This window comes from Alosa alosa, chromosome 2 (genome assembly GCF_017589495.1).
Source record: "Alosa alosa isolate M-15738 ecotype Scorff River chromosome 2, AALO_Geno_1.1, whole genome shotgun sequence".
Lineage (NCBI taxonomy): Eukaryota > Metazoa > Chordata > Actinopteri > Clupeiformes > Clupeidae > Alosa > Alosa alosa.
The window spans coordinates 3,967,870-3,995,092 of NC_063190.1; the positions used below are offsets into that span (position 1 = coordinate 3,967,870).

Below are 27,223 nucleotides of genomic sequence, written 5' to 3' on the forward strand. Positions count from 1 at the left end.
CGAGGAATATGAGTGAGACAAATCACATCAGCGGCGGCACTGAGAGACCTGAGGATCGGACTTGGACCGAGCGTACGTGGTGCCATCAATCCCTAATGCAATCGAGTGGGCAACTTTCCCGCGCGCTAAGCCAATTACTTTGGACCAGCGTGGGGGGTAATAGAGTTTGATCAGGAGCAGAAGTCTGGCTGTGTTTAATGAATGGGACCCGACTCAGAGAGGCAGGATGTGCTCTAATAAAGCTGTGCCGTGGGCGGGGAGGTCTGCAGCAGATTCAAGATGACCCTGTTAAATTGGCGGAGGATGGATGAGCGAGACTTCCACTGGACAGTACAGCGGTCTAATTAACTCATATAGGGACACAGCAGCACACCGGACAGGGAAGTAGGTCCATTTGGACAAGATTCAACATGCTGTTTTATCACTGTTAATGTTTACAGTATGTGTGTGTTTCTGTCCATGTAGGTGTATGTGAATGTGTGTGCATGTGTGAAGTGCCTGTGTGTGTATCTCACATGTGTGTGTGTGTGGTTGTGTGTGTGTAAGTGTCTCGTACGTGCCTGTGTGTGTATCTCACATGTGCGTGTGTTGTGTGTGTGTGTGTGTGTGTGTGTGTGTGGGCAGCGGGCAACAGAGCGTCTTAACACCCTGCCACGCATGAACAGCACCTCATCACACACCTCACATTCACTGAGCACTCCAGAAGCGTAATAGTTTCTCTCTGAAGCCCTTATGAGAAACGCTGCAGCGCTCTGCTGTGCGCCTTCTGTGTTTCTGTCCAGTGGTTATGTGTGTGAGACGTATTGCTGCCACACTTGCTGTAATCGCCCATGACGAGCACACTGTTGTGCAAGGCAGAAGCAGCCGCATGAAGGGGACAGTGGGGAGAGATCAGCCATTCATATAAACGCTCTGAACTCCCATGGGCTTCTTTGGGGTTCTGAACTCCCATGGGCTTCTTTGGGGTTCTGAACTCCCATGGGCTTCTTTGGGGTCATTCCTACTTCACAGTCTCCTTCTCATTCTTCTTATTCTTATTCTGTTGGTCTTTCTCCACACAAGTTTCATCTTGTGTAAAAAATTGTCAGTCTTGAACTCTCTCTCTGACACACACACATATACACACACGCACCCACAGAGAGAGAGAGAGAGAGAGAGAGAGAGAGAGAGAGAGAGAGAGAGAGAGAGAGAGAGAGAGAGGCATACCAGTACATAAATGGTATCTTCATGACTCTTCATCGCATTGTTTAGATGTTCAGATGCCATCGCCATATTTTTTTATGACCCAACTGAACAATGCAGTGAGTTGAACTCTGCTCTGCAGAGATGCGGCATTTAGCAAGAGTGCTACACGTGGGTGTAGTGGAGCGCCACTGTTGACATCCCGCCCATGTGACTTCTGTTCAAGTGGAGGAGAAACGCTTTTCTGTTTGTGTTGTGGGGTGGTTGTTTTTCTTCACACAGGAACCAGAAGGCTTCTATCTGTGTCAGCTTTGTGTACATCATTGTGTTTGTGTGTGTGTGTGTGTGTGTGTGTGTGTGTGTGTGTGTGTGTGTGTGTGTGTGTGTGTGTGTGTCTGTGTGTGTGTGTGTGTGTGTGTGTTTGTGTGTGTGCAGGCAGATTGTCTACTGTACAGTCCACATAGCCTAATTTCTTTGGGTTAGAATAGAAGTACCTAGCTGTGATTTCAGGTCTGTGAGAAGTCCCAAGTTTGCGTAATATAGGAGGACAAGGGTAGCATAGAACCGTATCATTACATTCCTGCAGTGTGATTGCTTACAACCTTCCGCCATTAAAGCTCCTTTGTGTGCTGTGAAGCATGAAGTTCTGTGTGGTTCTTAATACCTTTAACTAGCCTGCAGCTATTGTTGTAATGCTCTTGCACACTTTCAGTAATTTCATTTTAACCACACACTTCCACCATGCGATAGTTTATTAGGTCTATTAGTGTCTTCCACCCACATGACAGCCAGACGCTGATTTAATACAGCCGTTGTGTTAAATTTCGTTATATTATTTGTGTCAAGTGAGTCAAACCTTGATGTATAAGTGGGGCATTTAAGCCATTAATTTATCTGCAAATACTGTGTGTGGACTTAAAAATGTTTGATGTTGCTTGCTCAGAAAACGAGGCCCTGATATCAGGAGGAGGTTGTTATTTACATTTGATGGGATGCTGTTGCCACAACAAAGCAGAAGCTAAAGCAGAGTGTGGCGCAGCGGCGGCATCCAGCCCCTGTGACAACGTGGCTCACACACTGAAACACACGACGCCACATGTGACTAACTGTGACTGGAGGGAATTGATATTCTGTCCTTGAATGAGTGGGGGATTATCAAATATAATGCACGCTGCCTGGAAGACAGGTTGGAGGGTTATTACCTCATCTGAAGCTTCAGTGACTCACATCAATCCATTCATTTGTTAGCATTTCCCACACATCGCCATGGTATTTAAGTTTCTCCGCTCAGAGCAGGGTGTTCCTTTTGTCAAAAGGATATTTTTTTGAGAAACTCGTCATTATTCATATTGGTGAAAATTGGAACATAGACAACAAAGGCAGTATTTGAATGCAAACTACTGCATGCTTAATGTTTTTATCCTGTTTATAACTGGAATTCAATTTTGTCACTACATTTCAATGAAATTATAGCAACGCTGCAAACATTGACAAACACAGACTCACGCACATTGAATGCAATTATATTATATTTTAATACAGGGGTGAATAGAAAAGCATTCCATTTAAAGATGTACCTATAGAGACTGCGTCATCTCTCGTTCCTGTAGCCATAAAGAAACCATATCTGAGCTAAAGAAGGACTCCTCTGCCTGGCCTACATGCCAAGATGTACCAAATTACACCTTTAAAAATGTAATGATTTTCATATACTAAAGTCATGGTCCCAAAGGACTCCACCTAAACTATTGTAGAAGACTGAACTACATTCTAGCCCATTGGGATTCAGGAATCTTGAGTCCAAATGGGATCTGTTTGGCCCAGATTAGAGTTGACTGTAGGCTTGTGTGCAGTTCTGATAAGTAGTGTATTACGACTGCAGTCATTACCTCAGAGACTAAATCAATCCTTGCAGCAGTGCTTATCTGATGCAGACCAAAACACTGCACTAGCTGAAGCAGTGGCCTGAGGTTAAGTCATCAAACAGCTACTGTGAGTCTGTGGATAACTATTACTTTCATTACTGGGCCAACAGTTTGGGAACCCTTCGTTACTTTTTTCCCCTCTCTTTATTTGTTGAGTGGGTTAAGGGGTGGCAATGCATTTGTTTCGCCTCTTCTCACACGTACAAATGGGAGACTCTGACTGAGTCTTTGTGCTCCCTCCACAAAGCAAATGATAGTTTGATAGAAAAGGCCATTAAGGAATCATTAGTGAAGCAGACTTGCAGAGTCTAGAGTCTCGCTGATAAACACTGACTTGTCGGACTGCAAGCCTCTCCTCTCCTCTCCCAAGACCGAAATTACCCAGAGGCATTAGGAGAAACACAGCCAGTACGTTTGACCTTATAGGAAAGAACAGAATGATGGGTGAAGAATGGCCTCCACACACACACACACACACACAGACGAATATGAAGCAGATTGAAAGTTCATGCTGTAATATTTTATTAATTAAACTACACTATTTACAGTAAATGTTGTTGCGTATGGTTCTATGAAAAGCCTTGTTTCTCTGTTTCACAAGGTAGACAGCTCAATCTGATCAGCTGAAATTTTACTCTCTTAATGGACATGGAACACTAAGGGGATTTTTGGAGAAATGCATTGTAGCAGACAGTTGATCACTCTCCATCTCCTTATTTCTGTCTCTCTCCCTGTCTGTCTCCCTGTCTGTGGTTTTGCGTTTGGGATGACTGGCACTAATGGGTCTTTAAAGACTACTCACATAGCATTATGGGGTGAATTCAGCTCTTACAGTGCCATGGAAACCTTTAAATAGTCTTCATCAGACCATCACTCTAGTGTATCTGTACTGCCACAAGGTGTTGAGGATCAACCAGCCGGTGTACATGGAGGCACTGTCACTACTGCCACCAAGTGGGCAATTTGTGGAATCGCAGTGTCTTGAAATATGTGGGTAGTAGCCATATTCATCTGCTTTGGAAGTCAGCTACCTCCCCAGTGGACATGATTTTATTGTCCAGTGCCATTTTTAGTATTGTGTGCTAAAGAATAAAGCAAGTACATTTTTATGTTTTAATAGGAACAATAGCAGAAACTCCCATCTCCAAGAATTCAGATATGTTCTATTTTACACACCGACACACACAAATAAACTACAGGAGCATCTCAGCACCTGAATTCATTTGGTGCTGTTTCACTGTGTAGGCTGATCATGGTGTTTACTGCAGTTAATGTACTTACTTTCTCCTGCCACTTGCCTTGTTTAGTAGTTGTTTAGTGTTGTGTTCATGTACTCTATAGCTCCTACAGTGTCTTTGAAAAGTGACCAAATGTGTGTAACACAATTCTATTTTTCTCCCCTTTTTCTCTTTCACAGTGTTCATCATGGCGTCAGGGCTGTTGGTGTATCCGTTTGGCCTCAACTCCAACCTGGTCAAGTCCTTCTGCGGCAGTTCTGACATCTACTACGCCGGCGAGTGCCAGATCGGCTGGGGATACATGCTGGCCATAGTGGGGGTCATGCTCACCCTCTTCCTGCCCTTCTTCGCCAAGTACGCTCCCAAAGAGCAGCTGTCCCCAACTCCCCTCCCTACCCTTTTATAATACAGCAGCCCTCCTGCTCCTCCTCCTTCTTCTCCCCCCTCTCATGCTCCTGCTGGCCCACAGCTCGGGAGAGACCGCCTGATTCTCCTCACCCTTATTCTATCACTGGACGATGTCATCCCAATTGAAGAGAGACCTCCGTGCTTGTTTCTGTGTGTGTGTTTCCATACCGTCTTCCCTCATACATAATAAGCTATTTCTTCCTGTGAAATCGCAGAACTAGAACATTTGTCTTTAACCATAATGCCCTTTGTTATTACATAATCTGTGTCTCATCCAAGGGTCAGCAAAACTTGGCCATGACTTTCTCATCTGCAAGTAGACTTCTGCCATTTGTCTTTTTGACTTAATAACACTCTGTAATGAGATGGACTGCCAAGCAACTGCTTGTTGGACATAACTATATGACCTTTAAATATAATTGGTAAAGGACAAGAACAAAAAAAAAAAATTGTACTCTTTATATGAAGAGGCAGAACAGATGTTTTTACATTCCGGGACATGCTGTAGTCTCTGTTATCAGGGAGTGTCCTTAACACACATCTGCATGACAACAAGAGGAAGAGGAGAACATTCTTCAAGATCTTCAGGGACAACGGCACACAACATGTCAGCAGAGACAAATGCTACTCATAGGACATTGTATACAGCAACGATACGGTTCTTAATAAACTGAGAGGATGTGGATCAGAGAATCATTCCCTGCGGACGGTTTGGGCAAGAGACTGTATTCCAGATGTGAAAGGTTAAGAAGTAGGGCTCAGAATGGTATATTAGGCTCTACCATGGAGAGGTCTTGAATGAAGAAGTGTTTATGGGTGTGTAATGTGTGTTAAGTCACAGTGCAGTACCGATCCAGTGTCTGTCAACACTGTCACTGACAGAGGCTTTGTGCTGTAACTATTGAATTTCCATTTAACAAACCGATTAAGCATTTCATTTCTCGTCCTGTGCGTTCTTAAATGTGGCTATCCCAGTGTGCTGTACAGTCATACATGTTTGCCCCGTGCTGACAGTACTGAAGTAGAACCTAACAGAGAAGTGACGTCACACGAGCCATAAAAGATTGTGCAGAGGACAGTGTTCAAGTAGGCCATGTGTAATGCATTTAACCCTTAAGCCAGTACCGTCACACCGGTGTGACAGGAATTAAACGTTCTAAGGAATATCTGGGTTCATTGAATTCAACATAGAATTTTAGATTCTGTTTTGAATGTTCAAAGGTTCCCTGCTGAAGGGTTAATGTCTTGTCAACACTCCCGATCCTCTGTCTGTCTGTATCCTTAAAGTGTGCATTCTGCAAATCATTCCAGTGTTTGGAGCCACTCCTTATGTTACTCTTTAATCCAGGAATGGATGACTATTGATCAGATGGAAGGCATATAGGAAAAGAGAGCGTGCGTTAACAATAACAGTAGACCAACTTGTGGTTAGCAAACATCAAGACACATTTTAGAAAATCCTCTCTGACCAACTTGTGCCTTTTTAACCATAACCAAGACAAGAAACAATACTTTTATCAGGTTGCTTCTACTGAAACTGTGATTTGTAAGTTCTTTCTGGTTCTCTTCATGTATTTAAATTGTCAGTGTATTTATGTTGTTTCTTGTTGAGCTAAATGGGATGAAGTTGTGCCGGTGATGAAATGCAAAGACAGTGGGAAAAGAAAATCTCAACAATAGGGAAGACCTTGAGAGCACTCAGAGCAGGACTGAGGTGGCAGAGTTCAGACTTCTGTTTAATTATGATGGGATTCGTTAATTACCTTACCTTAGAGGTACAGTGAGTCAACTTAACCATTACATAACAGATAATGACATGTTTTTAATTCATTAATTCCTGGCATGTTAATTCAAGAAGCCTTGGAAATTGCATGGAATAGCTTAATTAAATTTGGCCCATGGTTATCAATGCAGAGTTAACACATTAAGGGAAGTGTGTTAAGCATGGCTAAATATGATGACTGATGTCCATTGGGCTAGGCATATTCTCCCTCCGTATTTGATTTATCTCATCTTCCAAGAACATCCTGTGAGTTTTCTGGCTATAAAATTCATTTGTAGATGCACAAGGTATTCTATGATTTCCTCCATTATGTGTTTGTGTGCATTACGTGGTGGTCATAGCAAAAGATGGCCATAAAAAAGCCAAATCCATGAAATTATTTTAAATTAAATAACAAATGTAACCATATTGAAATGACGGAAGACCCACCCCTTCAAAGAAGATAAACATACTTCACTGACTTCTATTATAACCCTTGGTACTAAGAATGACCAGGTCATTCCTTTTGTTGGAAATATTGTTCGTCTCAACACTGGTGAACTGTATTTTTTGTAGAGTAGCGGAATTTAACTTTACATTGTGATGGTTTGGTTGTAAATATTATGTGCGTTCACTGTTCATCCTATGGTCCCTTTTGAAAGATATATTTTGCGATATTACCTCCTAAATAAATGTGTTTGTTTTACCTTTGGACTAACCTATTAACAATATTAGCTGTTCAGTGGAATTTCTTTGTAATAAAATGTTTCGTAATTGAAACATCTCCTTTCTTTCCTGTAGCTTGCGAAGAAAATTGTGATCTACAAGGACATTAGCTGTTTTTGACATTTAATGGTTGAAAATGTAAGACTACAAGAAATTATATCAGAAACCAAATTTATGGAACACTTTGATTCAAAAATAATGTGAATCCTTAAAGGAGCTACATGTATATAAACATAGTTCTTCTTTACAGTCATGTCAAGGGTTTAATAAATAAATGTCTGGTATAACAAAGGAACTTATTGCAGCAGCAACAAAACAAGTTAACCTTATTTTTCCAGGAATAAATAAAAATATAATTTTACACTGAACATTGTGTAATGTGAGGAACAAACCATGTGGTCCCTGATAGCCAGAATTTAGAGCCTCTAAGTGCACGTTGTGTGTTTCTGTATAGACACACATCTGGGTATGGTGTTACAGTCAGACTGTGTCTGCTGCGGCTCATATTTCACTAAGAGACTGGACCACCTGCCTCATTTCTTCGTCCGATGCCCTAATAGCCTCCTGGGAATTCTTCTGCTCGTAGCGGGAGGCCAGCCTGACTGACACGCAGGTGAAGGTGTCGCTCTGCCGATCATAATTTCCCATGCAACGGTGCACCAAGCCCCTGAAAATCTTTGGAAGTTCGTGGTCCTGGGTTGTGGAAAACAGACAGAAGTATTAGTATACACATTGATAGGTCAGCCACACTGGACAATCCAAGCTAGGCTTTACATAAACACACACAAACCTTACCCCCACCCCCCTATAGTATGCATGCAGAGTATATTAACATATAGAAATCCCTAACTGCTTGTCAAAGGCACAGCTCACAGTGAAAGAGAAAACAAATGCAGCCTTAAAAAGTTAGCAAGGGAAAATGTGGCCAAATGTGCTCAGTAAGTGACACTAAATTGTTAAAAATATGCACATGACTGTGGTGCATTCAGGGACTCACATTTTCAAAGAAAACACAGGACACAACATCTCTCCCTGTCCGCATGAGAAAATGCTTGGCGCTGTACTTCCCATCCGTGACTGCTGAGTCCAGAGTCGCTGAGAAGATAGATAGATAGATACTTCATTGATCCCCGAGGGAATAGAGGAGAGAAAATGAAACCAATGCAAAAAAGTCAATATGTTGACTATTATCTTTTGCAAAACCCAGAGATCTTGAAAATTAATTCATTGCTTTCGGAAAAGATGCTGGAAGATTCAGAGGTCTGTTCTTACCAAAAAGCTCAAATAACATTGGAGCTTTGTTCTTGAATTGACTCCAATGTCTCATGCCCTCGATGACAACAGTAAGTATACGGAGAGTCTTTTCACTCACAGATTTCATCTGCAATACTGGACACTTCTCCAAATGTTAAGTTACACACAATATAACACAAGTCAATGCATATTACTGTACATATTGTGCAATAGGATGTATATGTGTGTACCTGCTGCTGTGACTTAGGCCTCATTTCCCCTTGCTGTGACAAGGTAGGCTGTGTGGCATTAAATCCTATCATGACTTTTTTTGTCGGTCCACATTGGGATGATGACTTGAACTTCCACTGTGGGGCTTGTTTCTGAGGTTCAGGTGCAGCAGGGGGGAAACGTGGGCCACTAAATGAGACCCCACCCTGCCTTACACCCCCAGAGCCATGGGTCTGTCTGCTCAGAGACTGCTGCACTGTGAGCTGCTGGTGGTTCAGAGGTTTAGGTTTGGACTGCATGTTTACTTGGCTGTGGTGCACATTTCCTTGGCCGTAGGCAGTGCCAGTCTGTCTTTGGTTAGTGGGCACAAAAGTCTCCTGCCTGCCAAGTACACTGTGTGGCTGGTGGTTAGGAGGTTTAGGTTTGGACTGCATGTTTACTTGGCTGTGGTGCACAATTCCTCGGCCGTAGGAAGAACCGCTCTGTCCTTGTTTAATGGGCATCGCAGTGCCTGGAGCACTGTGCTGAGACCTGGGTGGAAAGTGTGTGGTGAAAGCATGATTAGGTCAACTAGACAGAGATTTCCCACATCGGACAGAGCACCTCACAGCGGGTGGGGTGAGGAGTGGTCAGTGCTGACCCTCTTCCTCTGGCAGACCATTAACTTCAACTATGTAACACTTTAAACTTCTTATTCATGAAACAACAAATCTATGTTAACAAAGTAAAATATTAGACAGTAATAATATGTAATAGCAGACTACATTTACTGGTCCACAAGTAATTGTAACTCATGTCTGGTGGCGTGCCACTTTGTAGTTCATAGTTACAAGTTAAAGTTGACTGATATTTAGCAGATGCTTTTATCCAAGCAAAAACGGGAATCAAACTCAGGTTGACCAATTGTCAGTCGGTGGCATCAGTACTGCTCCACCACAACTGCTGTATATGTGGTAGAAGAAGCAACAGTTTAACCGCTGTTATATACCAGGTGTTGGCAGGTTTGTGAGGGTGAGGAACAGGTGCATATCCCCTCACAGGTGTTCCAGGGTACCGAGCAGGTTGGTTACTGAGCTGCTGAGGCTGATGGTTCCACTGACTTCTCGGTGCAACAGGCACTGGAGGCCTTTGGCTCTGACTCTGTGCATGGCTCTGTGTATATGCCATGTTGCCTTGAAAGCAATAGGTAGTAGTCAGTTTGTGGACAATTTGGATGAAATATGGGCACTTATTTGCTGTGTTTTTGTCATATCATATTCAGTGTTCAACAACGTTCAAACACCTTCAACAACAGGCCTACCTGATAAGAAGGAGGAATCAGCAAAGTCATCATTAAAGTCAATTGCAGAACAGAGTTCATTTTCTGTGGGATTTGATGTCAGGGGCAATCTGCTGCGTTTCTGCCTCTGGTTAAATAACGGCACTGAGAGGCAACCTGCAGAAATGAGAAATGTAGAACATAGTCAGATCTAAGCAGTAAGCTAGGGTATCTACTTCTTGGTCAAAAATCCATAGCAAATAAGGAGCCAACATTATGACTCCACGTGGTATGTAGGACAAAATAATGACTAATAATTTAGGCTGACTATGGTTGAACAATAACTACAGTAATGTTAGCCTGTATCATTCTCATTCTCAAGTCCCACTAATAGGACGACACAGCACCTGCTGTTGGTCTGGGATGTGTCTCGGTTCTTTTCATTGTATCTCTGAAGTAAACAATGTTTCCACCTTGCTGAGAAAAAAAAAACATAAGAAAGTCACATCTTAAGGTTGGTTCCATTCCAGTAAATAGGTATCAAACTTGTGGCTTCTTTTCTCTGCCAGACACGCAGACTGAAACAGGACACTCACTTTGCCATATTAATGGGCAACAGTAGAAATACTGCCATAATACATGATATTATAATAAATGTATTGTTAGATGGTACCCGTAGTATCTGCTGCTAACTTGCAGGCTAACTTGCAGTTAGGATAGCCAACTACAAAATCAACATAATGACATTTTAAAAAGTATATATCGTTATACATTACAACTCATTAATTAGACCTAGTTGCAACCACGACACAATTTCAGGCTTTGTAAAAGTTCACATGTATCGTTAGTTTGGTGAACTATTTAAATTATTTGGCTCTCTATTGCTAGCTAAGTTTTAAGTTAGCTAGCCAACAAAAATGTGACGTGTCAGAAAATTAAATCCCAAAACATTTGTCAATACCTTCAATCGGCAGGCTAAATATTGGTTAATTTAAGGTAGAAAAATAATACTGGGATAGCAAATAATTTACATTACCTCGGACCTTTGAAGAAAAAGGGTAGCGCAACAAAGTTAACTTGTTCAAACTTCAAACGCACCTTACCAAAGTCATGCACGAGACCATTAGCTGCTAGAGTAAAAGGCTCTGACGAAACGCCGAATGATTGACACCAGAGCCATATAAAGGTACCTTTATATGGCTTTGATTGACACTATGATCATGTGCAGTAGGTTATGGTTTCTTTATTGTTGCATCATAGGCAAGTGGTTGCTTCCAAACTTACCCTTTGCAAATCTCCTGACATCCAATTTCAGAATAGGTGGTGGTGGGTGTTTTGGAAACAGTGACAGATGTGATTGCACATAACAAATGAAATGTGTGCAGTGCAGTACAATCGTGTTTTTGGCCTTTTTTGGTCAAGTTCTTGTGAGTTGACCCTATAGCATGCAGTGTTTTTAGACATCTCTTTCTCAAGAATATTATTGGGAGTCAGTCGTGTTAACAACAACATAACAGAGCAGGCATTCATGATAGAAGTTGTTTTAGATATTTTCAGGCAGGAATGAGACAGACACACTTTCTTCTTCTGTGACATTCTGGTCATTCATCCAAGACAATTGCACAGGAGTGCACAGAGCTTGTACGTATTTCTAGTCCAGTATTGGAGTACAAATTGGAGTGACTAAATTGATTAGAATACAAAATTGTTATAGACTTGATTTTTTAAAAAAAATATCAAATTGGTCAAGGTTGTTTATTTGCAATTGCAATCCCCCCCCCCCCCTCCCTTCATCAAAGATAATCAAACTAGATGTATCGCATAGCGGTACAAAATATGACCGCCGCTCAGTCCTGTACATCCGTTCAGCGAAAATAAATCACACTTCAATTTGTCTCCATATTTTACTCCATCCCCCACTCTTGAAACTTTTGTGTATGCTTGTTTGGCATGCCTGAGTGTGTGTGTGCGGCGGCACAGAAAGTAGCCTACTGGTGCTGAAAAGGTGAATAGATTGTAGAATAGCCAAAGAAGATGTAGCATTGTTATAAAACCTTTAAAATCTCTAAACAATCACAAGTAGGGCAGTTCATCACAGTTCATCCATTGCAACTGGATTGATGAAAGGTCACTTACACCTGTAGGCTACATTGTATTTGGGAAAAGCAAAAGGTATCAGCATAATGTTATTTATTTATTTATTTATTATGTATTTATAAACAAAAACATCTCTGTCAGTTCCATGCCGTTTTTCAACAGCTATCAAAAACAAAGGTCATTTTGGATGGATGGATTTTTTGTGAATGTTTCTTCTTCTACATAAGATTTTAGTCATCTTTAGTTCATGTAATACTTTATTGTCAATGCACAAATTAAGTAACAGTAGTATGAAACGTTATTGTTAATGCACAAATTAAGTAACAGTAGTCTGAAACGAAATGCTGTTTTACATCTTAACCAGTGGTGCAAATAACTGACATGTCCAAATGGGCCTTGATGAAATGCGTCGCTAGACTGTTCATACACATTTTAACAGGCCAAAGTTGAAGAGCTTTTGTCCGTTATTGTTCGTGCAAATATAGGCTGATTCATGTTCCCTTGCATTGTGTAACAGAGGTCCGTGGCTAGTCTGGCTTTCATCAGACCAAGCTCAATCTTTTAAGAAATCAAAAAATAAAAATAGCGGGCAGATCAGGCTGGGTTCACCCAGGCTAGTCCATAGGCACCCGATATTGTTTAATTTTCCAATTGAGATATACACGCTCTGGCTATTCTAAATGCAAAAATGCATCAGGGAGTTATGACAAAACTGTAACTAACAAACTAGATGCTAATAGAAAGCTGTTAGCTTCCCTAAGCTACAGGTAGGATTATAGGCCTATTTACAACATAAATTGTCAATAGGCTATGCTGGCGACACAAATAAAATCTCCTTTGGAAACAAATGGCTTAGCCTACTCCTACAGTATCAAGCGGACTTAAACTGCCATTTCGTGGCGAAAAGTTGTAATAACATTCACGCAGCTCCATGAGTCAAGGAAAGCGCGAATGAAGTAGCCACTTCTAAATGGGACCCACTACACAGTAGCTTATGGTGTGTTGCTAAAGCAGCCATAATGAAATGAAGGTGTCATTGTTTGGATACTTCACACACACATGCTTTTTAATTTCACAGACTACAACTACCAAGCTGGAATCAAAGCACATCGATTCCCCTCTCCATTGCACAGAATGATTTTGTAGCATGTGCAATAAATGACAGTCGAAAGATACAAACAGTGCTGCTATCAATTTGCTTGGTATAACCGCATTTATAGTTTTCTACAAATGCAATCAATCAAATTGGCCTCAATCACTCAACCAACGCTAACGGTAACATTACCTAGGTCCTTAATGATATTATAAGATTAACGTACCTGCAGTAAAAACCAAGCATGTCCGATAAACATCCTCAGATTTATTTCGGCTTCAAGAAGAGATGGGAATTACACTTCATGTGAGCATCTTCCTATCCTTATTAGATGTTCGCTATGTAAATTACAGTCCTTGTAGGAAGCCCCATTGTTTTTCCAACCCACTTTTAACTTCCAACAAAATTATGTCTCACTGCAACGATCGCCATCTAGTGGACAAACGACTACTTATCGCCAATACTGAAAATGCAGCCATGATGATGAATATTTATTTTGGCTTTCTTTTAATCCTACTGAATTTGTAATTATGTATCAGCCGTTCTAATACCGATAGTATGTGGGTGCCTGTGTGTGTGTGTGCATGTGTATATGTGTGCACCACCATCTACAGGCCAATGAGTGTACAGTCACTAAATGTACACATAACCTAATTTTTTTAGACCCCCCATGGATGAAATTCTACTGAACTTTGGCATACCCCAGAGAATGCCAGGTCAATCATACACATAAATGAACATCTTAACTGAAGATAGGGGCGATTAAAGCAGAATAATATTGCATTTTCATTTTTTACCGGGGAATCAGAAATGAGTGATTATGGGCCAGGTTGATGTGGGCCCTTGAGACCAACATAGCATAAAAGATTCTTCATCCTCAGTGCCACGGTTCAGGTAGTTATTTAGGAAAAACTTTTTTTTTTTTCGTTGTTCGGGGGCCCAGCACGAGTTGACCAAAAATTCAGGAAGTAGATGACGGGAAAAATTCTTGAATTGTGTGGGGGGGCTACAGATCGAAACGAAAACCGATGGTTCCATGCTATCCATGTGGGGTTACATGCCCACCAAGTTTCGTGTACCCCGGTCTTTCAGTGTCCCGGGAATCCTTGTTGGTGTACGGTCACTAAATGTACACATAAATTATTTTATTGTAAGGCCCCCCCATGAACGAAAGTTCACAAAACTTGGCATGCATTCGGAGGGTGTCATAATGATCCTACACTTTCAATTTCGTGCAGTTTTGACCATGTCAGCCAGAGATATTGTGGTGAAAACACCTCATTTTTGCTTTTTAATTTTTTAACTAGGTGGCTATACATGAAATAAGTGGTAATGGGATGGGTTGACATGCCCCCTTAAGACCAACATACAAAAAAAAAGGTGGACCTCCTAGGCCCCACGGTTCTCGAGATATTCACAGAAAACTGTCTTCGCCACCTACAGGCCAGTTGGTGTATAGTAACATAAATTAATTTATTGTGTGGCCCCCATGAACGGAATTCGACAAAACTTGGTGTGCATTCAGAGGGTGTCATATTGATCCTACACTTCCAATTTCGTGCAGTTTTGACTATGTTAGGTCACAGATACCTCGCGACATAACACCTCATTTTTACTTTTTTTGTGTTTAACTAGGTGGCGCTATACATGAAATGAGTGGTTATGGAATGGGTTGACATGGCCCCTTGAGATCAACAAACAAAAAAAAAAATGGTCCTCCTAAACCTTACGGTTCTCAAGATATTCACAGAAAACTGTCTGCCCTACCCTCCTTTCAGGGGGTGCAGTCCAGCGGGGGGGCTACAGATCAAAAAACGATGGTTCATTGCTATCCATATGGGGTTACATGCCCACCAAGTTTCGTCTACCCCGGTTTTTCAGTGTCCCGGGAATCCTTGACGGAAATTTGGACATGCGAAAAAAAAAAAAAAAAAATCTGACTAAACCTTTAAGATTTAGACCATAGACCATAATTATACAATTTAGACCATAATTATACAAAAGTGCTTCAGAACTTGAGTATCAATTGTTAATTTATCCAGTTTGTTATTGACTTGTCAATTCATATTTTTTTTTTTTAACTCCAAAAGGTATTACCAACACACAACTATATCAAGATTAAGGTTTTAATAGTTGATGAAAACTGATGAAAATCAGAAGAACAAAGACACCAAAACATCTCATGTTCAATCTCTACCAATCTTGTGAGTTTCCTGGGGCCTGTCAATGCGGTAGATGTACTCCGCAGGCAGGAAGTACCCCTGATATTCCACAATATCCGGGGTCGTGTCGATGTAATAATGTCCACCTTCTCCATGGTGACTAAAGCCGTGTGTGTGCTCCACACGAAGGTCCAAACCCTGAGGAAATGGAAAACAGGGAGAGGACATGTAATTCACAGAATCTTTGACAACCCTTTTAGATTGTTCAGGGAGAGCACAATGTCTACCATCAAATGGCTATAACCTAAAATGAAAAGTCTCACATGAGGTTACTACTTCTGAAAGGTATTTTGTTTTGTTTCAAAGAGTTGTTCTTACTACCTCATGTATCTACATACATAACTGAAACTAAAGGATGAATGTTTTGGCTAGTTAATCTTCAGTTAAGAGAGGCATCTGCATAGTGGTAAATCAAAGGCATTAGATTGTGTCTGTACTCACTGGGTCCCTGGACACCATCACTGACTGGCAGATCAGTGGAGCGCTGACCTCAAAGTGCTTTAGCCAGTTGTTCACATCTTCTTCAGTTTGCAAAGGACATGGCGAAAACACCCGTGGCTGCACGTGTGTGTGTGAGGGGGGCACAGTTCACAGAAAAAAGTTTGTTAATAATCTATAAATATTTCAACATAGAGGCACTTTCCCTATTAATCTGTATGTGTATTTTTGTTGGGGAAATATGTTGAGTCATCGTGATGTTTACATTTAATACGCCTGCAACTAAACCGTGAATATCACTCGTCAGAGCCTTGAGTATAACCTTTTAATATTGTGTCAACAAATTAATCTTAATTAAACTTTATTGTATGAAAAACGTTCATGAAGATAATTTTACCATGATATGGATCTTGGCTTTCCCTTTCTGGATGACGAAAGTCCCACCCAGGGCCAAGCTTTTATCAGGATAGCACTGTTCCATTGTTTTTCTCATGCATGTCACAAGACTATCCTGTCCGGTCCTCCGGCTGGCTTTCACCTCTAAGACCTATGGTAAAAAAAAAATCACCACATCAAAAAGGCTCTCCCTGTTAAAAAACTACAGGCTATGCTATAGAATTGAACAGGACTGACATACACATAATGTGATAAAAAAAACTTTTAGAACATTTTACATCTGGTCATATGATAATATGATAATAATAATAATGATGATACATTTAATTTATATAGCGATTTTCAAGACACTCAATGGATGATTTAACCAATATTTCACAATTACAGTTACACAAATCGGTACCTTTGGTGTTCAAACAACTACAAAAAGTCAGTGAAAGGGCCTGTTCTGAATGAAGTTTACACAGAAATGCTAGAATATAGCCATTTCATTATGCAAGAGCTTTTCTCACCTTCCCAGGTTTTCCCTCACATACATACAGATTAGCCAGAAGTCCAAAATCACAATCATGGAACTTGTCACTGTACTTTTCCTGTAAACACTTGCCATCCTCTGGGTTGATGGAGGAAAAGTAGCTGGCATTGACAGCAGGCTTCCCTTCAGATTCAGTTAGCACCAGGGGCATTAGCTAGAGAGCAGGCACATACCACAGTGATTTAATAATGACGCTCAAAGACCTTGCAGATACTTCTGTGCAAGAATGAAAGATCTCACCAGATCACATTACAACATCACACAAATAGTCTGCTTATCACATAGACTGGATTCTTAAGCACTATATCTAGACAGTTTCTCAAACTATTAAAGTTGCCTTGCATGCAGTGCATGAATTTTGCGTCGTCACAGCCACAAAGAACCAAGGCAGAATAAAGGTAAAAGTTTTGATCAATGTATGACATTTACCGGCATGTAATAAATTGATATTGAGCCTTGTTTTATGAAATATGTGAGACACACCGTTGGTCAATTGTTAGATATTGTTGAAAGACCAACAGAATATTAAAGCCTATTGCTACACTTATGATATGGTAATGATAGGAGTCTTTATTGAAGTGAAGACTGAATAGCCCATCAAACTGAACAGATACATTTTACCATACAGAACATAACATCCTGAATTAATTAAAGTGTAACTGTATGCAGGGGCGGAGCCAGAGGGGTGGCTCCGGGTGGCACAGGCCAACCTTGAGATTCGATTGGCCACCCCAGGTGCCACCCCAAATCCTAGTCTACGATTGTCCATTAACATGGTGTAAGGCGGGACCTTTCTTGATGCACTTGCAGCAGTGTGAAGTGTCAGACGTTAGAAATGTAAGTGGCAAACACGCTTGCCTTTATTATTCTTCGCGGCACAATTGAACTGGGCGGAACGAAAGGTTTCCCGATCAGGAAATACTCCTAATACGCAACTTTGTGTAGGCTTAACAGAGTTAGCCTAAATATCGTGCCTATGACGATGACAGCTTTAAAAAAAAAAAAAAAAAAAAAAAAATTTATTTTACTTGTCTCGCTGGATTGAAGGCAGAATGTGGGCTGTTGCGCAAATGGATGAATGAGGGTCGGAGATTCCGTTAACAAAAACCTAAAGTTTTGCTAACATTTCTCCATTATTATCGTAAAATATGTCTCCATGCAGGGCAGGGCTGGTTCTAACCTAGGCTAGGCTACTATATTTGGGTGGGCTGGTAGAAATTTTGGGTGGGCAACATAGCAAAGCTGTCAAATTGGATCAAAACTAACATAAATACAAAACAAACACAAAACAATCAGTACTACCTAGCTTGAGTTGCTGCAGCCAACAGCCAGGGATAGGCAGTATGTCTGATACAGTACATGTATGTAAAATACAAAATAGTATGTTGTCATTTTTATTTTATTTAGTTGGAAAAAGTTGGCATCATATTTTGTATTAAAATACTTCTTTTGGTAAAACCAATAACCTACTTTTGGTGATGTGATTATAAAAGTGCAAAACAATGAATGCAGCACTGGTGCTGACTTGTAATTTGCCCAGAGTTGTTGTGATCAGAATATTGAGATTCAGGCAGATAAGGTTCTTGAGAACACATGGAACCGGTTATGTGGTTGCCCTGCAAGAAGTTGCTCCATGTGCAACGTGCACAATGTTTGGTCACATACAGTACACAATACACTCCTTTATACCAACCTCAAGTTTCTGATGATTAATCATCTAATCGGAAGACATGGAACCGGTTATGGTTGCCCGGCAACAAGTTACCCCACGTGAAAATGTAATTAATAATTTGCCCAGACTTGTTGTGATCATAATATTGAGATTCAGGAAGATAAAATTGCTCACATACACAATACACTCCTTCATACCAACCTCAAGTTTTCTTGAGAAAATAAACAAATAGACAAAAAAGCAGGTCAAATTATTGAAACAGCTACAAAAATAGATGGCCATAGAGTGGAGGAAATGTCTTGGATGAGTATATTTTGTATATCTTCATTTACAGTAATATAATAAAATTTATTATATTTTAATGTCCCCATGATGGAATTTGTTTTAGAACAGCATAGCCCAGTGACAGACAACTTAGATAATTAACTTTAATATGTTTGTATTACATTTTTTTTCAAATACAAAGACATTTTATGTGAGAGTAAGGTATTTGTGTGTTTTTGTCCTTCAATTTATGAGTATGGTGTTTGCATCTGGTTTCCCTAATGTATTTGTGCTAATTTCACATCTTGAGCCTGTTTCTGTTTATCTGGATGTTTTGCCTCATGCCACCCTTGAATTAATCAGTGCCTCACTAGTGCCACCCTTGTTAAAAATGTCTAGAATTGCCACTGACTGTATGCTTTCAGCATGCAGCTTATAACTACTTTCAAAAATCAAGAAGAAAGCCATTCTAAATGTAATATAACTGTCCAACATTAACTGACCTCAGCGTTCATCCCAGCAGTTTTTGAGGAGACAGCGCCAGCTCCCAGGATGAAAGCACCAGGCAGCTCCACCTCCTTGGACACTGCGTTCATGTTATAGATCTTTAAAAACAGAATGAAAGATCACACACATTGTTTTGCAGCTTTAGTTCTAACTTTTAATAGCAGGATATTCATTTACCTTATCCGGATGAACAACTGGAATGACATAAGGCACACCTCCGACATCTGTAATCCTTGGTTTACCGCATAAGCCTGTGAAGGGTAAAGGGGAAGGAATGCTTAAAAGATGGATGCTTAATACTCCATTAATTCGTTGTCTATTCCCCCTCTCTCTGAGTCTGACACACACACACATATTTGTTCCAACCATCAACTTAAACAGCTGATTCTAATTAGCACAACTCTTAATTAGGTGGCCCACTAATTGTCATTGTTCATGCATTAGCCAGATAGATTTTTAGCGAGATTACCTGTTCTATGTGCACAGGTATATATATATATATATATATATACACTCTCTGAGGCCAGACTTTTCCCAACTCTGCAATATACCGAGTTGCAATTGGGCAAATGCCGTAGATCTTATTTCTTACCTTTTACAGGAAACGTGAATGGTTCCTGGGTGAGGTCTGGGCAGTCGGTGACAGAAACTTTTGCATCAGCAAAATTTTGTTTCAGACCATTCTCCAACACTGAAAGATACAGTGGTTTGAGGAAGAGAAAACAATCACATCCTTCACAATCACATCAAATACGCTGGATTATGCACACCATCTTGACTTAATTTGTCATTTCATAGCCTAACATGGCCGTAAATATAACAGCTACTTGAGTGGACTTTTGCCCCATTGAAAAAAGAAATAACAATGAGGCAACTCAGTTGAAGTGCAACATATACTTCCATCATCAAACGCAAGAACCATGACATGATTTTACTATTATGAATTTGAGCCTCCAAAAAAGCACTACAAGTGTCATGCCTAGCCTCAACCTAGAAGTCGGTTATTTAAACGCTGTTTTGCTTGGAAAAAGAAACACTGTAGGCTATTTTGCAACCTTATGCAGCGCAATAATTACCTTGACGTAACTCTTCCAGACTCGGAACGTGTAGCTGAAACTTCTCGGTCTTACTCGCCATAACTGTGTGGTACTGAATCAAGCAAAATCAGAGAATGTCTGGCAAAATGCAAACTACAAAATTTCTGAGCAGGCGCGTTTATGTACCTAGTACAGGATGCTGATCACATGATAAACCACTGACCAGACCTGACTTCTTCCTATGGTAATGACCATGGTAATGACCCACACAGCAGGCAGGCTCACTGACTCAGAACATTTCGTATAGGAACTACCCAAGGGGGCAGGCGAATTCCCGGAAGTAGAAGCTAGAATCTTTGGTTACAAGATTCTTCTTCTTCTTGTGGGGTTTATGGGCGATTGGCATGAGTTACAAGATTCAGTTCGATGGCTAACGTCACGAAGTTAAGTGCGAGTCTGCGCAGTACTGGGGGGACCAACTGAAAAATGACTCAGTGCCCTCCCATTGAGAACGGCACTGTTCGTCCATTTCTTTTACTGTCTATGGAACTACCAGAGCCCGTCTACGGACTACTAACACCAGAGAATGTCTAATAAGGGACGGGACGGGCTCTGCTAACACTCTGTAGTCCGTCGGACTATAGTAGACGTAACACTCACCATTTCCTGTTTCCCGAGCATGCGTGCATATCACCATCCGTACCACCACGACATGTGTGAAACTGTGGGGTTGTGATTAGGTACTGGCATCTAAATTAGATAATCATATGGCTCACTCAACCACCCTCAATTGCAGGGAAATGGTTTATTTTACGATCGGATTCACTGGCTTGTATGTGCGATAGCTGAACTGTGTACTCTAGGCGTACTTGACTAGGTGTACATGACTAGGAAGTTTAGGAAAGTTTCAGCAGATCAAACATAACACCGTTATCGTTAACGCCTTGCCGAACTGGCATTGTAGGAATATACAGACAGAGTGTGAATAAATCTCGGGGGCGGATTGCAGTTGTTTGCAATTGAAGATAATCCTGCGGTGATGCCTAACTTCAGCATCTTCCTCTAGTAACAGATCAGGCCAGCATCGAGGAGGAGTACACTGATGTTGCCATGAAAAAATGGCCTTGGATAACTGTAGGCCTAGTGAACTGCCTGAATCAGACATCTTGAACAATGGACGTGGAGAGGAGAGATATCATGGGATCTCTAATGAAAATGATGTGGCTTCGTCAGACAGGTATTGTTTTGGTGGAGTCAAACCATTTGGATTGTGATACCTGGTATAGTTACTTCAGCTTATTTGATAGGGATTGCACATTCATGAACATCAGCATCAGTAGGCTATAGTTTGGAGTTTGCGAACTTGTTCATTTTCGTCCTTAGTCCCAAGGTAGATAAGTAACATACTGTAGGAAACAGGCTCGAGATACAATATGCCTACACATACAAAATGTACATCTGCACAGATAAGGACAGATAAATCCCTGGTCTCAACAGGAAAAACCTGCAGTGGTTGCAGTTCTGATTTTCTATGAACCATAGTTTGAGATGGGTCTTAACATAATTGCAAGCGGTAGGCTATTCCAAAATTGGCTTCCCTTTATACAGTTTGTCCAAATGTGGTGTGCCTAAATGTTCAAATGTTCATGTTCAATGTTGTTCCGCAACAATGTAGGGTTCTAAAATTCCATGTGGGTCATTCCACGTCAGTTCAACCAGGGCCCACGCACTTAGGTCTCAAAAAATTCTGAAAAAATATGTTGAATTCAATGAACCTAGATACCTTTTTCAGAATATGTGTTAAATATGCCTACTTGTTTTCTTTTTTACAGTGATTCTGGCAACAGCATCTTTCTAACACAGGCAGATACTCCTGCTCCACCACTGAGGAAAGTGAGGAGAAATAGGGCAACATCACTGTCCTACACCTTCAGTTTAAGTGAGGGTACTGCTGACACCGAAAGCGAAGAATCAAGCGGCTCCTTTGTGCTTCATAGTGAGACAGACAGCCAGCAGTATCGTAATAGTTGCAGAGATAAGAAGCCACATCGTAGACCAAAAAAGAGAGACATACACTTTCCGTTCCTTGAGAAATATTATGGAAGAGGTTTCCTGACATCGCACCAGCGGCAGACTTTAGTAGTAAGTATATTATAAAATAGGCAAGCAGCATTTTATTTACACACTGTATATGTGTAGATTTGTGAACTCAAACATATTCGTCCCCCTTAACCCTGAAAATTACTGAAGATTAGTTGACATATCAACTAACACCATGATAAACCACAAAAAATATATATTTTATGTATTATCCATATATGCAAGTTAAGTTCATTCACATGGGAGATCTGTTTTGTCCAAAATGTCCAAAAAAACCCTAGAAGTCTGTAGTACTTTAGAACATCCTTTACATTTGAAACCCCAAATCTCTATTGCAGACTTCACTTGTATGCCATCCATGAGTTTTGTCAATTATAAAACAGTTCCATTTGATAAATTCATAATTTAGTCTCCCAAAACACCAAATCTATTATCTATATTAAATATTTGTATTTGTCATAAGTTTGATACTGACTTCAATTGATTTACAAAAGTACAATTGAATAGGGGTTCAATCATTTTGCTCATTGTAGACCTTGGAGAAGATTTAATGTTTCATTTTAAACTATACCATGTTCTCAAAATCACTCAAATGACCCATTCAGTTCAGTGATTGGGTGACTGATTTGATTTGTCATGTTTGTGTCCATTTCTCTTTTTAAAGAACTCTTCAATAGGCGGATTCTTCAAGTGCATGAAAAGTTTGTCTTTAACAGACAAACAAAGAAAAAAAACAGAATTGTTTCCCAGTCCAGTTTCAGAGTAAGTTCTGTGCCTCATTCATTCTGCACCTCATTCAGATTTGTGTAAGACTGTGTGAGTGTAGAAAACTGGTTACAGAGATCCCTCAGACGTTCATCGGAACATTTGGAATGCAACTCTGCAGTAATGTGTTGTAAAGAAGTTGTGTTCCTTTCTAGTTTCTTGTCTTCGGAAGAAGAGACTGAAGTCCACGAAGACCAAGATAATCAAGACAATATCAGGATAGTGGTATGTACTGTGGGAACTCGCATATTTCCTTCATGAACAACATGCACCCACAAACTAATTAATGTCTTTCCTGTAGTTTAGCTGTTGGTGTTGTATGACGGCACCCAAAGCTAATGGTTCAACTCCTGTCTCACAAATACTGATGCTCAATGGCGTTTTTCTCGAAGTTTAAGTTTAGTCTCTGCTGGAAAAGTGGAAAGTGTTTTCCATGTAAGGAGACTCTTAGATTGTGTTCCACATGACTATTTACTATTACTTTGTTTTTTTAGAGCCAGAGTGTCATATATTTAGGTTGTATGATGCAATGCAACTATTGTAAAGAATAGACTCCACTCTACGAGGGGAAGAAACCTTTTATCATATAGACAAGACAAGATGGTCATCGCATAATAGGTTAAAAAAGAAAGCATTTGTTATGGTTCTGAGAATACATTGACACCTGCTGTCAGAGTATTCCAGCGTTGCTGAAAGACATTTGTTCCCTTGCAGGATGGAGCTTTGTTTATTCAGAACTTTCACAAAAGAAAAAGACAAGAGTGGGGTTCAAATACCAAGAAAGTTCCATCAGAAGTCAAGAACACAAAAAAGAAACCTCCTAATGCCAAAGATGTCTCAAAAGCCCCGGTAAGGGCACAATCCAGGGGGTCAAAACGATCAAGTCCATTAGAGGTCAAGGAAACAAGGAAAGGTCAGAATACGAAGGATGTCTTGAAGAGCCCAGGATGCCCAGGAAAAGCCCAAACCAAAATGTCAAAATCCCTTGCTGTGAAAAATAAAAGTGTCCAAAACATGGCCCGTTATGGCAGCTCTTGTTGCAGTAAAGAGGGAAATATGATGAGAGGATGTGATAACTCCCAGGTACCGGAGAGACCACAAACTAAGCAGTCCCACAAAACTCCATCCCGTGTCACGTCTTGGCACCTTGATGTTTACGGACACAGAAGATGAGCATAATGTAATAACTCCTGAGCAAATGGACGACGACCAGACACTGGAGAGTACTCAGTGTGAGGATTCACAGAGTGCTTTTGGACTTGAAGGAAGTTTGCCAGAGTTCTCAGAGGAAGGTGATCCTGTGTGTGAGATGACAGTAGATTAGCCAATATCCACATAGCACAAGTTAATTCAAACACAACTTATTCGAATGGAAATAATAACCAGTCATCTGAGAAATGAGACATTGACTATGAAACATTTGACACTGACACTGAAGCAGGGCTGAGTCCTTCAAAGACTAGCAGACCAGGGACAATATGGTATCCAGTGGAAGTTATTGGGGGTCGTCTGAAGACAGTAATTCCACAATGCTTCATCATTTAAGGTCTGGAAGAAAAAGGGAACAGAAAAAGAAAAGATGGAGTGAAGTTGATAGGCAATTTGGTATCTCAAATGTTGGAAAACCCTGAAAAGGCTGGCTTGAATGGAGGGGATTCACAAAATAAAGAAGCTGCGTCTCAGATGACTGAAAATTCCCTGCCAGTACAAGATCTATACAAAACAGGAAAAAGTCCGGATCCTGTTTCAGACGACCAATGGAGTCAGTCTAAGGACTATTCATGCACACCTCCTGTGCAGTGTATTGAACTGAGTGAAGGTCCAAATGTTAGAGACAACAGAGAAATGGAAAACAATTCCTTTCTGGGCACTATTCCCAGCTTGACACTTGGTGCAGAGGCATTGCCTCAGAATCAGTTTCAGGTGTAGGGCTGATAGATGCTAATGCTTTCTATGAGCATACTGCACTCATCCACGGCCAGAGATTCCATGCAGTCCTCTTGATCTTGGTCATTTTTTTCTTTGCTCGACGTACTGAACAAGAATCCCCATCTACAGACTGGATTTCACACTCTTGTGATGATGCCACATCACTATCCATGGTCAACTAAATGCGAGTTGTTGCTGGAGGCTCAGAAGCACTTTGGCATGTTACTGTCTCAGTCTGGCCTAACAGTCTATGGCATTCAGATGTAATCTCTGTGTTATTCCCCTGTACTACTGTTTCCGTTGTGTCTAATCGGTCTTGACCTACAAGCTGTTTCTTTAATTGAAATATTCCAAGAAATAGAAGAAAAAAACACAAAAGCAAAGACAACCCATGTGATCTAGAAGATCCTGTTCAACAGGACAGTCAAGAACAGATTTATTACCTGAGGGGCTGCGTGACCAACTAAGAGACAAGAAAAAATATAAAAAGAAAACATACAATGCCCTGGACTGTGCAGAGTATTTCAGAGCCTAGCTTTCTCTTGGAAAGTGGAACAACATTTGTCTCAGACAAACGACGGAGACCAAAACACACCAAGCACAAGTTCTTCTTGTGCAGTGTTAAGCCAAGAGATGGTCTAGACAGTCGACGTTGAAGGAAGGAAACAACACATCTCAGAGCAGCATTTGCTCTACAACTGAATCTGAAGTGCTCTACAAAACAAAAAAAGAAAAGACAGAGGTGAAAACCCATGTAGCTCAGGGTCAGAGATAACGGCTCTCACTGTTCACAAGAACTAGATGAGTGGGAAACAACATGCCCAAGTGCCTGCTCCTTTGAAAAGGAAAAGGATCAAGCTCAAGTTTGCTCAAACACACCTGAACACCACCATGTTGAATTCAGAGAGGATGCCATCAATACAGAAAAAAGAAAGAAGAATACATTGTTGGACTCTGTTGCTTTGGAGATGATTACGAGCTCGGACACGTGCCAGGTTGTTGATGTAGACCCTAAAGTGAAGCTGTGTCTTTCTTTTGGATGCCACAAGAAAAAGAAGGGAAAAAAGAGGAAGTGATGAGATTTCAGCCGAGGTGACTCTTGAAGATACTAATGCAACTGTTGAGTCGGGGCTTGAGGATGGTGCAGCACTGTTACCCCCCCCTTACACACACACCATTTTCTAAAGTGAGAAGAGGCAAAGAAAAAAGCAAAAGTCAAAACCAATATTCTGATGCTCAAGAGGATGCCATATTGCCTTGTTCAGTTGCCTTGTTTAATGTCTCTGAGCCTGAAGATGCTTCAGAAGGGAGAAAAAGGCTGTTTCTAAATATTACCTCCCAAAAATACAGCTGAAGGACACACTTCGAAACGCACAAAACAGACTAATCAAAATGTGTGATTTCTCATAATGATTTATGTTTGGAAATTGAGACACTTTAATGTTATGAGTTTACTTCATGATTTCGGAGTCGATCAGTAGCCTACTTAAAGGTGCTTCCTTTTTTGTAATAATTTAAGCTATGGGATGTCCATTAATAAACATGCAGCTGAAGTACAGCAACCTGTTGCTTATACACACCTGGTTAAAAAAATGTGTGGATTGAGATGACTGTGAAAAAGACTATCCAGAAAAGTCTATGTTGGGAAGAAAAGCGAAAGAATAAAACACTTCTATCTCCCCCTGTTAGTACACATTTAAACAGTAATGGAGTAACTTGTCTCATCACTACTATATTGTCAAAACAAAAACAAAGCCATAGATAAAAAAAAAAAACTAAGTAATGTTGACAAGTTAAATGTGTCTATCTTTTTTCATGCCATGATACTTTGTTCAGACTGACAGATGTCTTGAGAGAGTATTTTATTTAGTCTTTTATGAATATATATTATAAGTGGATATAATGTTTTGGGTCATGCATGAGAATATTTTTTTTTTAACTTTTGTACTCTTTAAAGTGTCTCATATGAAAATATGTTGCCTGAGTGCCTGAATGTGCTTCCTGTTGGATCTATTTAAATAAAATCTATGATATTCAGATGTGAAACATTGTCTCCCTGAATTGTGTTTACCACTAACACCTTCTTATCCTATTAGAGAGCCTTTCCCTGACCAAGCTTGTCTGCTGAAAGTCTTGGCGCTTGCAGAATGCTCACAATGTATTTTAGTGGGCTATTCATAGGACTTGGACGTGTCTTTAGTCAGT

General features: G+C 40.6%; 4 protein-coding genes across 9 annotated transcripts in view; 2 read left to right on the forward strand and 2 right to left on the reverse strand.

Annotated features, from left to right (window-relative positions):
• LOC125312264 (transmembrane protein 211) overlaps positions 1-7,295 on the forward strand; it is a 99,667-nt gene extending 92,372 nt beyond the window's left edge. Inside the window, exon 3 of the mRNA XM_048270717.1 lies at positions 4,525-7,295. Within this exon, the coding sequence (XP_048126674.1) occupies positions 4,525-4,751 (227 nt within the window). The 3' untranslated portion in view covers positions 4,752-7,295. The remainder of the gene's footprint in view (positions 1-4,524) is intronic.
• Positions 7,296-7,402: 107 nt separating this feature from the next.
• On the reverse strand, positions 7,403-11,608 carry LOC125312152 (spermatogenesis-associated protein 22). 5 transcript variants are annotated; one of them, XM_048270702.1, is made up of 8 exons: positions 11,067-11,608; positions 10,371-10,440; positions 10,006-10,140; positions 9,694-9,877; positions 8,726-9,236; positions 8,514-8,640; positions 8,239-8,359; positions 7,403-7,934 (listed from the first exon to the last, which is right to left on the reverse strand). In XM_048270702.1, the coding sequence occupies exons 1-8, from the start codon at positions 11,085-11,087 to the stop codon at positions 7,775-7,777; spliced, it is 1,329 nt and encodes a 442-aa protein (XP_048126659.1). In that variant the 5' UTR covers positions 11,088-11,608; the 3' UTR covers positions 7,403-7,774. The 5 variants fall into 5 exon arrangements, with proteins under 5 accessions (XP_048126659.1, XP_048126657.1, XP_048126661.1 ...); XM_048270700.1 differs by having other exon boundaries at positions 7,404-7,934; positions 8,239-8,336; positions 11,067-11,606; XM_048270704.1 differs by having other exon boundaries at positions 7,404-7,934; positions 8,239-8,336; positions 11,062-11,606.
• A 3,657-nt stretch (positions 11,609-15,265) lies between these two features.
• Positions 15,266-20,920, reverse strand: c2h11orf54 (chromosome 2 C11orf54 homolog). 2 transcript variants are annotated; one of them, XM_048270707.1, is made up of 9 exons: positions 20,885-20,920; positions 20,264-20,336; positions 19,780-19,878; positions 19,365-19,438; positions 19,184-19,285; positions 16,722-16,898; positions 16,211-16,360; positions 15,817-15,933; positions 15,266-15,513 (listed from the first exon to the last, which is right to left on the reverse strand). In XM_048270707.1, exons 1-9 carry the CDS (start codon positions 20,903-20,905, stop codon positions 15,340-15,342), a joined length of 987 nt encoding a protein of 328 aa, XP_048126664.1. In that variant the 5' UTR covers positions 20,906-20,920; the 3' UTR covers positions 15,266-15,339. The 2 variants fall into 2 exon arrangements, with proteins under 2 accessions (XP_048126664.1, XP_048126665.1); XM_048270708.1 differs by lacking the exon at positions 20,885-20,920 and adding an exon at positions 20,411-20,718.
• On the forward strand, positions 20,899-27,064 carry pho (phoenix). The gene is made up of 6 exons (XM_048270705.1): positions 20,899-20,964; positions 21,291-21,461; positions 22,057-22,366; positions 22,989-23,086; positions 23,245-23,314; positions 23,804-27,064. Exons 2-6 carry the CDS (start codon positions 21,343-21,345, stop codon positions 24,260-24,262), a joined length of 1,056 nt encoding a protein of 351 aa, XP_048126662.1. The 5' UTR covers positions 20,899-20,964; positions 21,291-21,342; the 3' UTR covers positions 24,263-27,064.
• The last annotated feature ends 159 nt before the right edge of the window (positions 27,065-27,223 follow it).

Coding starts and splice junctions, on each gene's coding strand:
- LOC125312152 (XM_048270700.1), bottom strand. CDS start 11,087: ATGGTCTCGTGCATGACTTTG. Junction 10,441..11,066: donor TGGTCTCGTGCATGACTTTG/GTAAGGTGCGTT, acceptor TTTTTTTCTCAG/CAAGGTGGAAACATTGTTTA. Junction 9,878..10,005: donor TGATTCCTCCTTCTTATCAG/GTAGGCCTGTTG, acceptor ATTGCTTTCAAG/GCAACATGGCATATACACAG.
- c2h11orf54 (XM_048270707.1), bottom strand. CDS start 20,905: ATGCTCGGGAAACAGGAAATG. Junction 19,879..20,263: donor TCTGGAAGAGTTACGTCAAG/GTAATTATTGCG, acceptor TGTATCTTTCAG/TGTTGGAGAATGGTCTGAAA. Junction 16,899..19,183: donor CTGCTGGGATGAACGCTGAG/GTCAGTTAATGT, acceptor CCTGCTCTCTAG/CTAATGCCCCTGGTGCTAAC.
- pho (XM_048270705.1), top strand. CDS start 21,343: ATGGCCTTGGATAACTGTAGGCCTAGTGAACTGCCTGAATCAGACATC. Junction 22,367..22,988: donor ACCAGCGGCAGACTTTAGTA/GTAAGTATATTA, acceptor CTCTTTTTAAAG/AACTCTTCAATAGGCGGATT. Junction 23,315..23,803: donor AAGACAATATCAGGATAGTG/GTATGTACTGTG, acceptor GTTCCCTTGCAG/GATGGAGCTTTGTTTATTCA.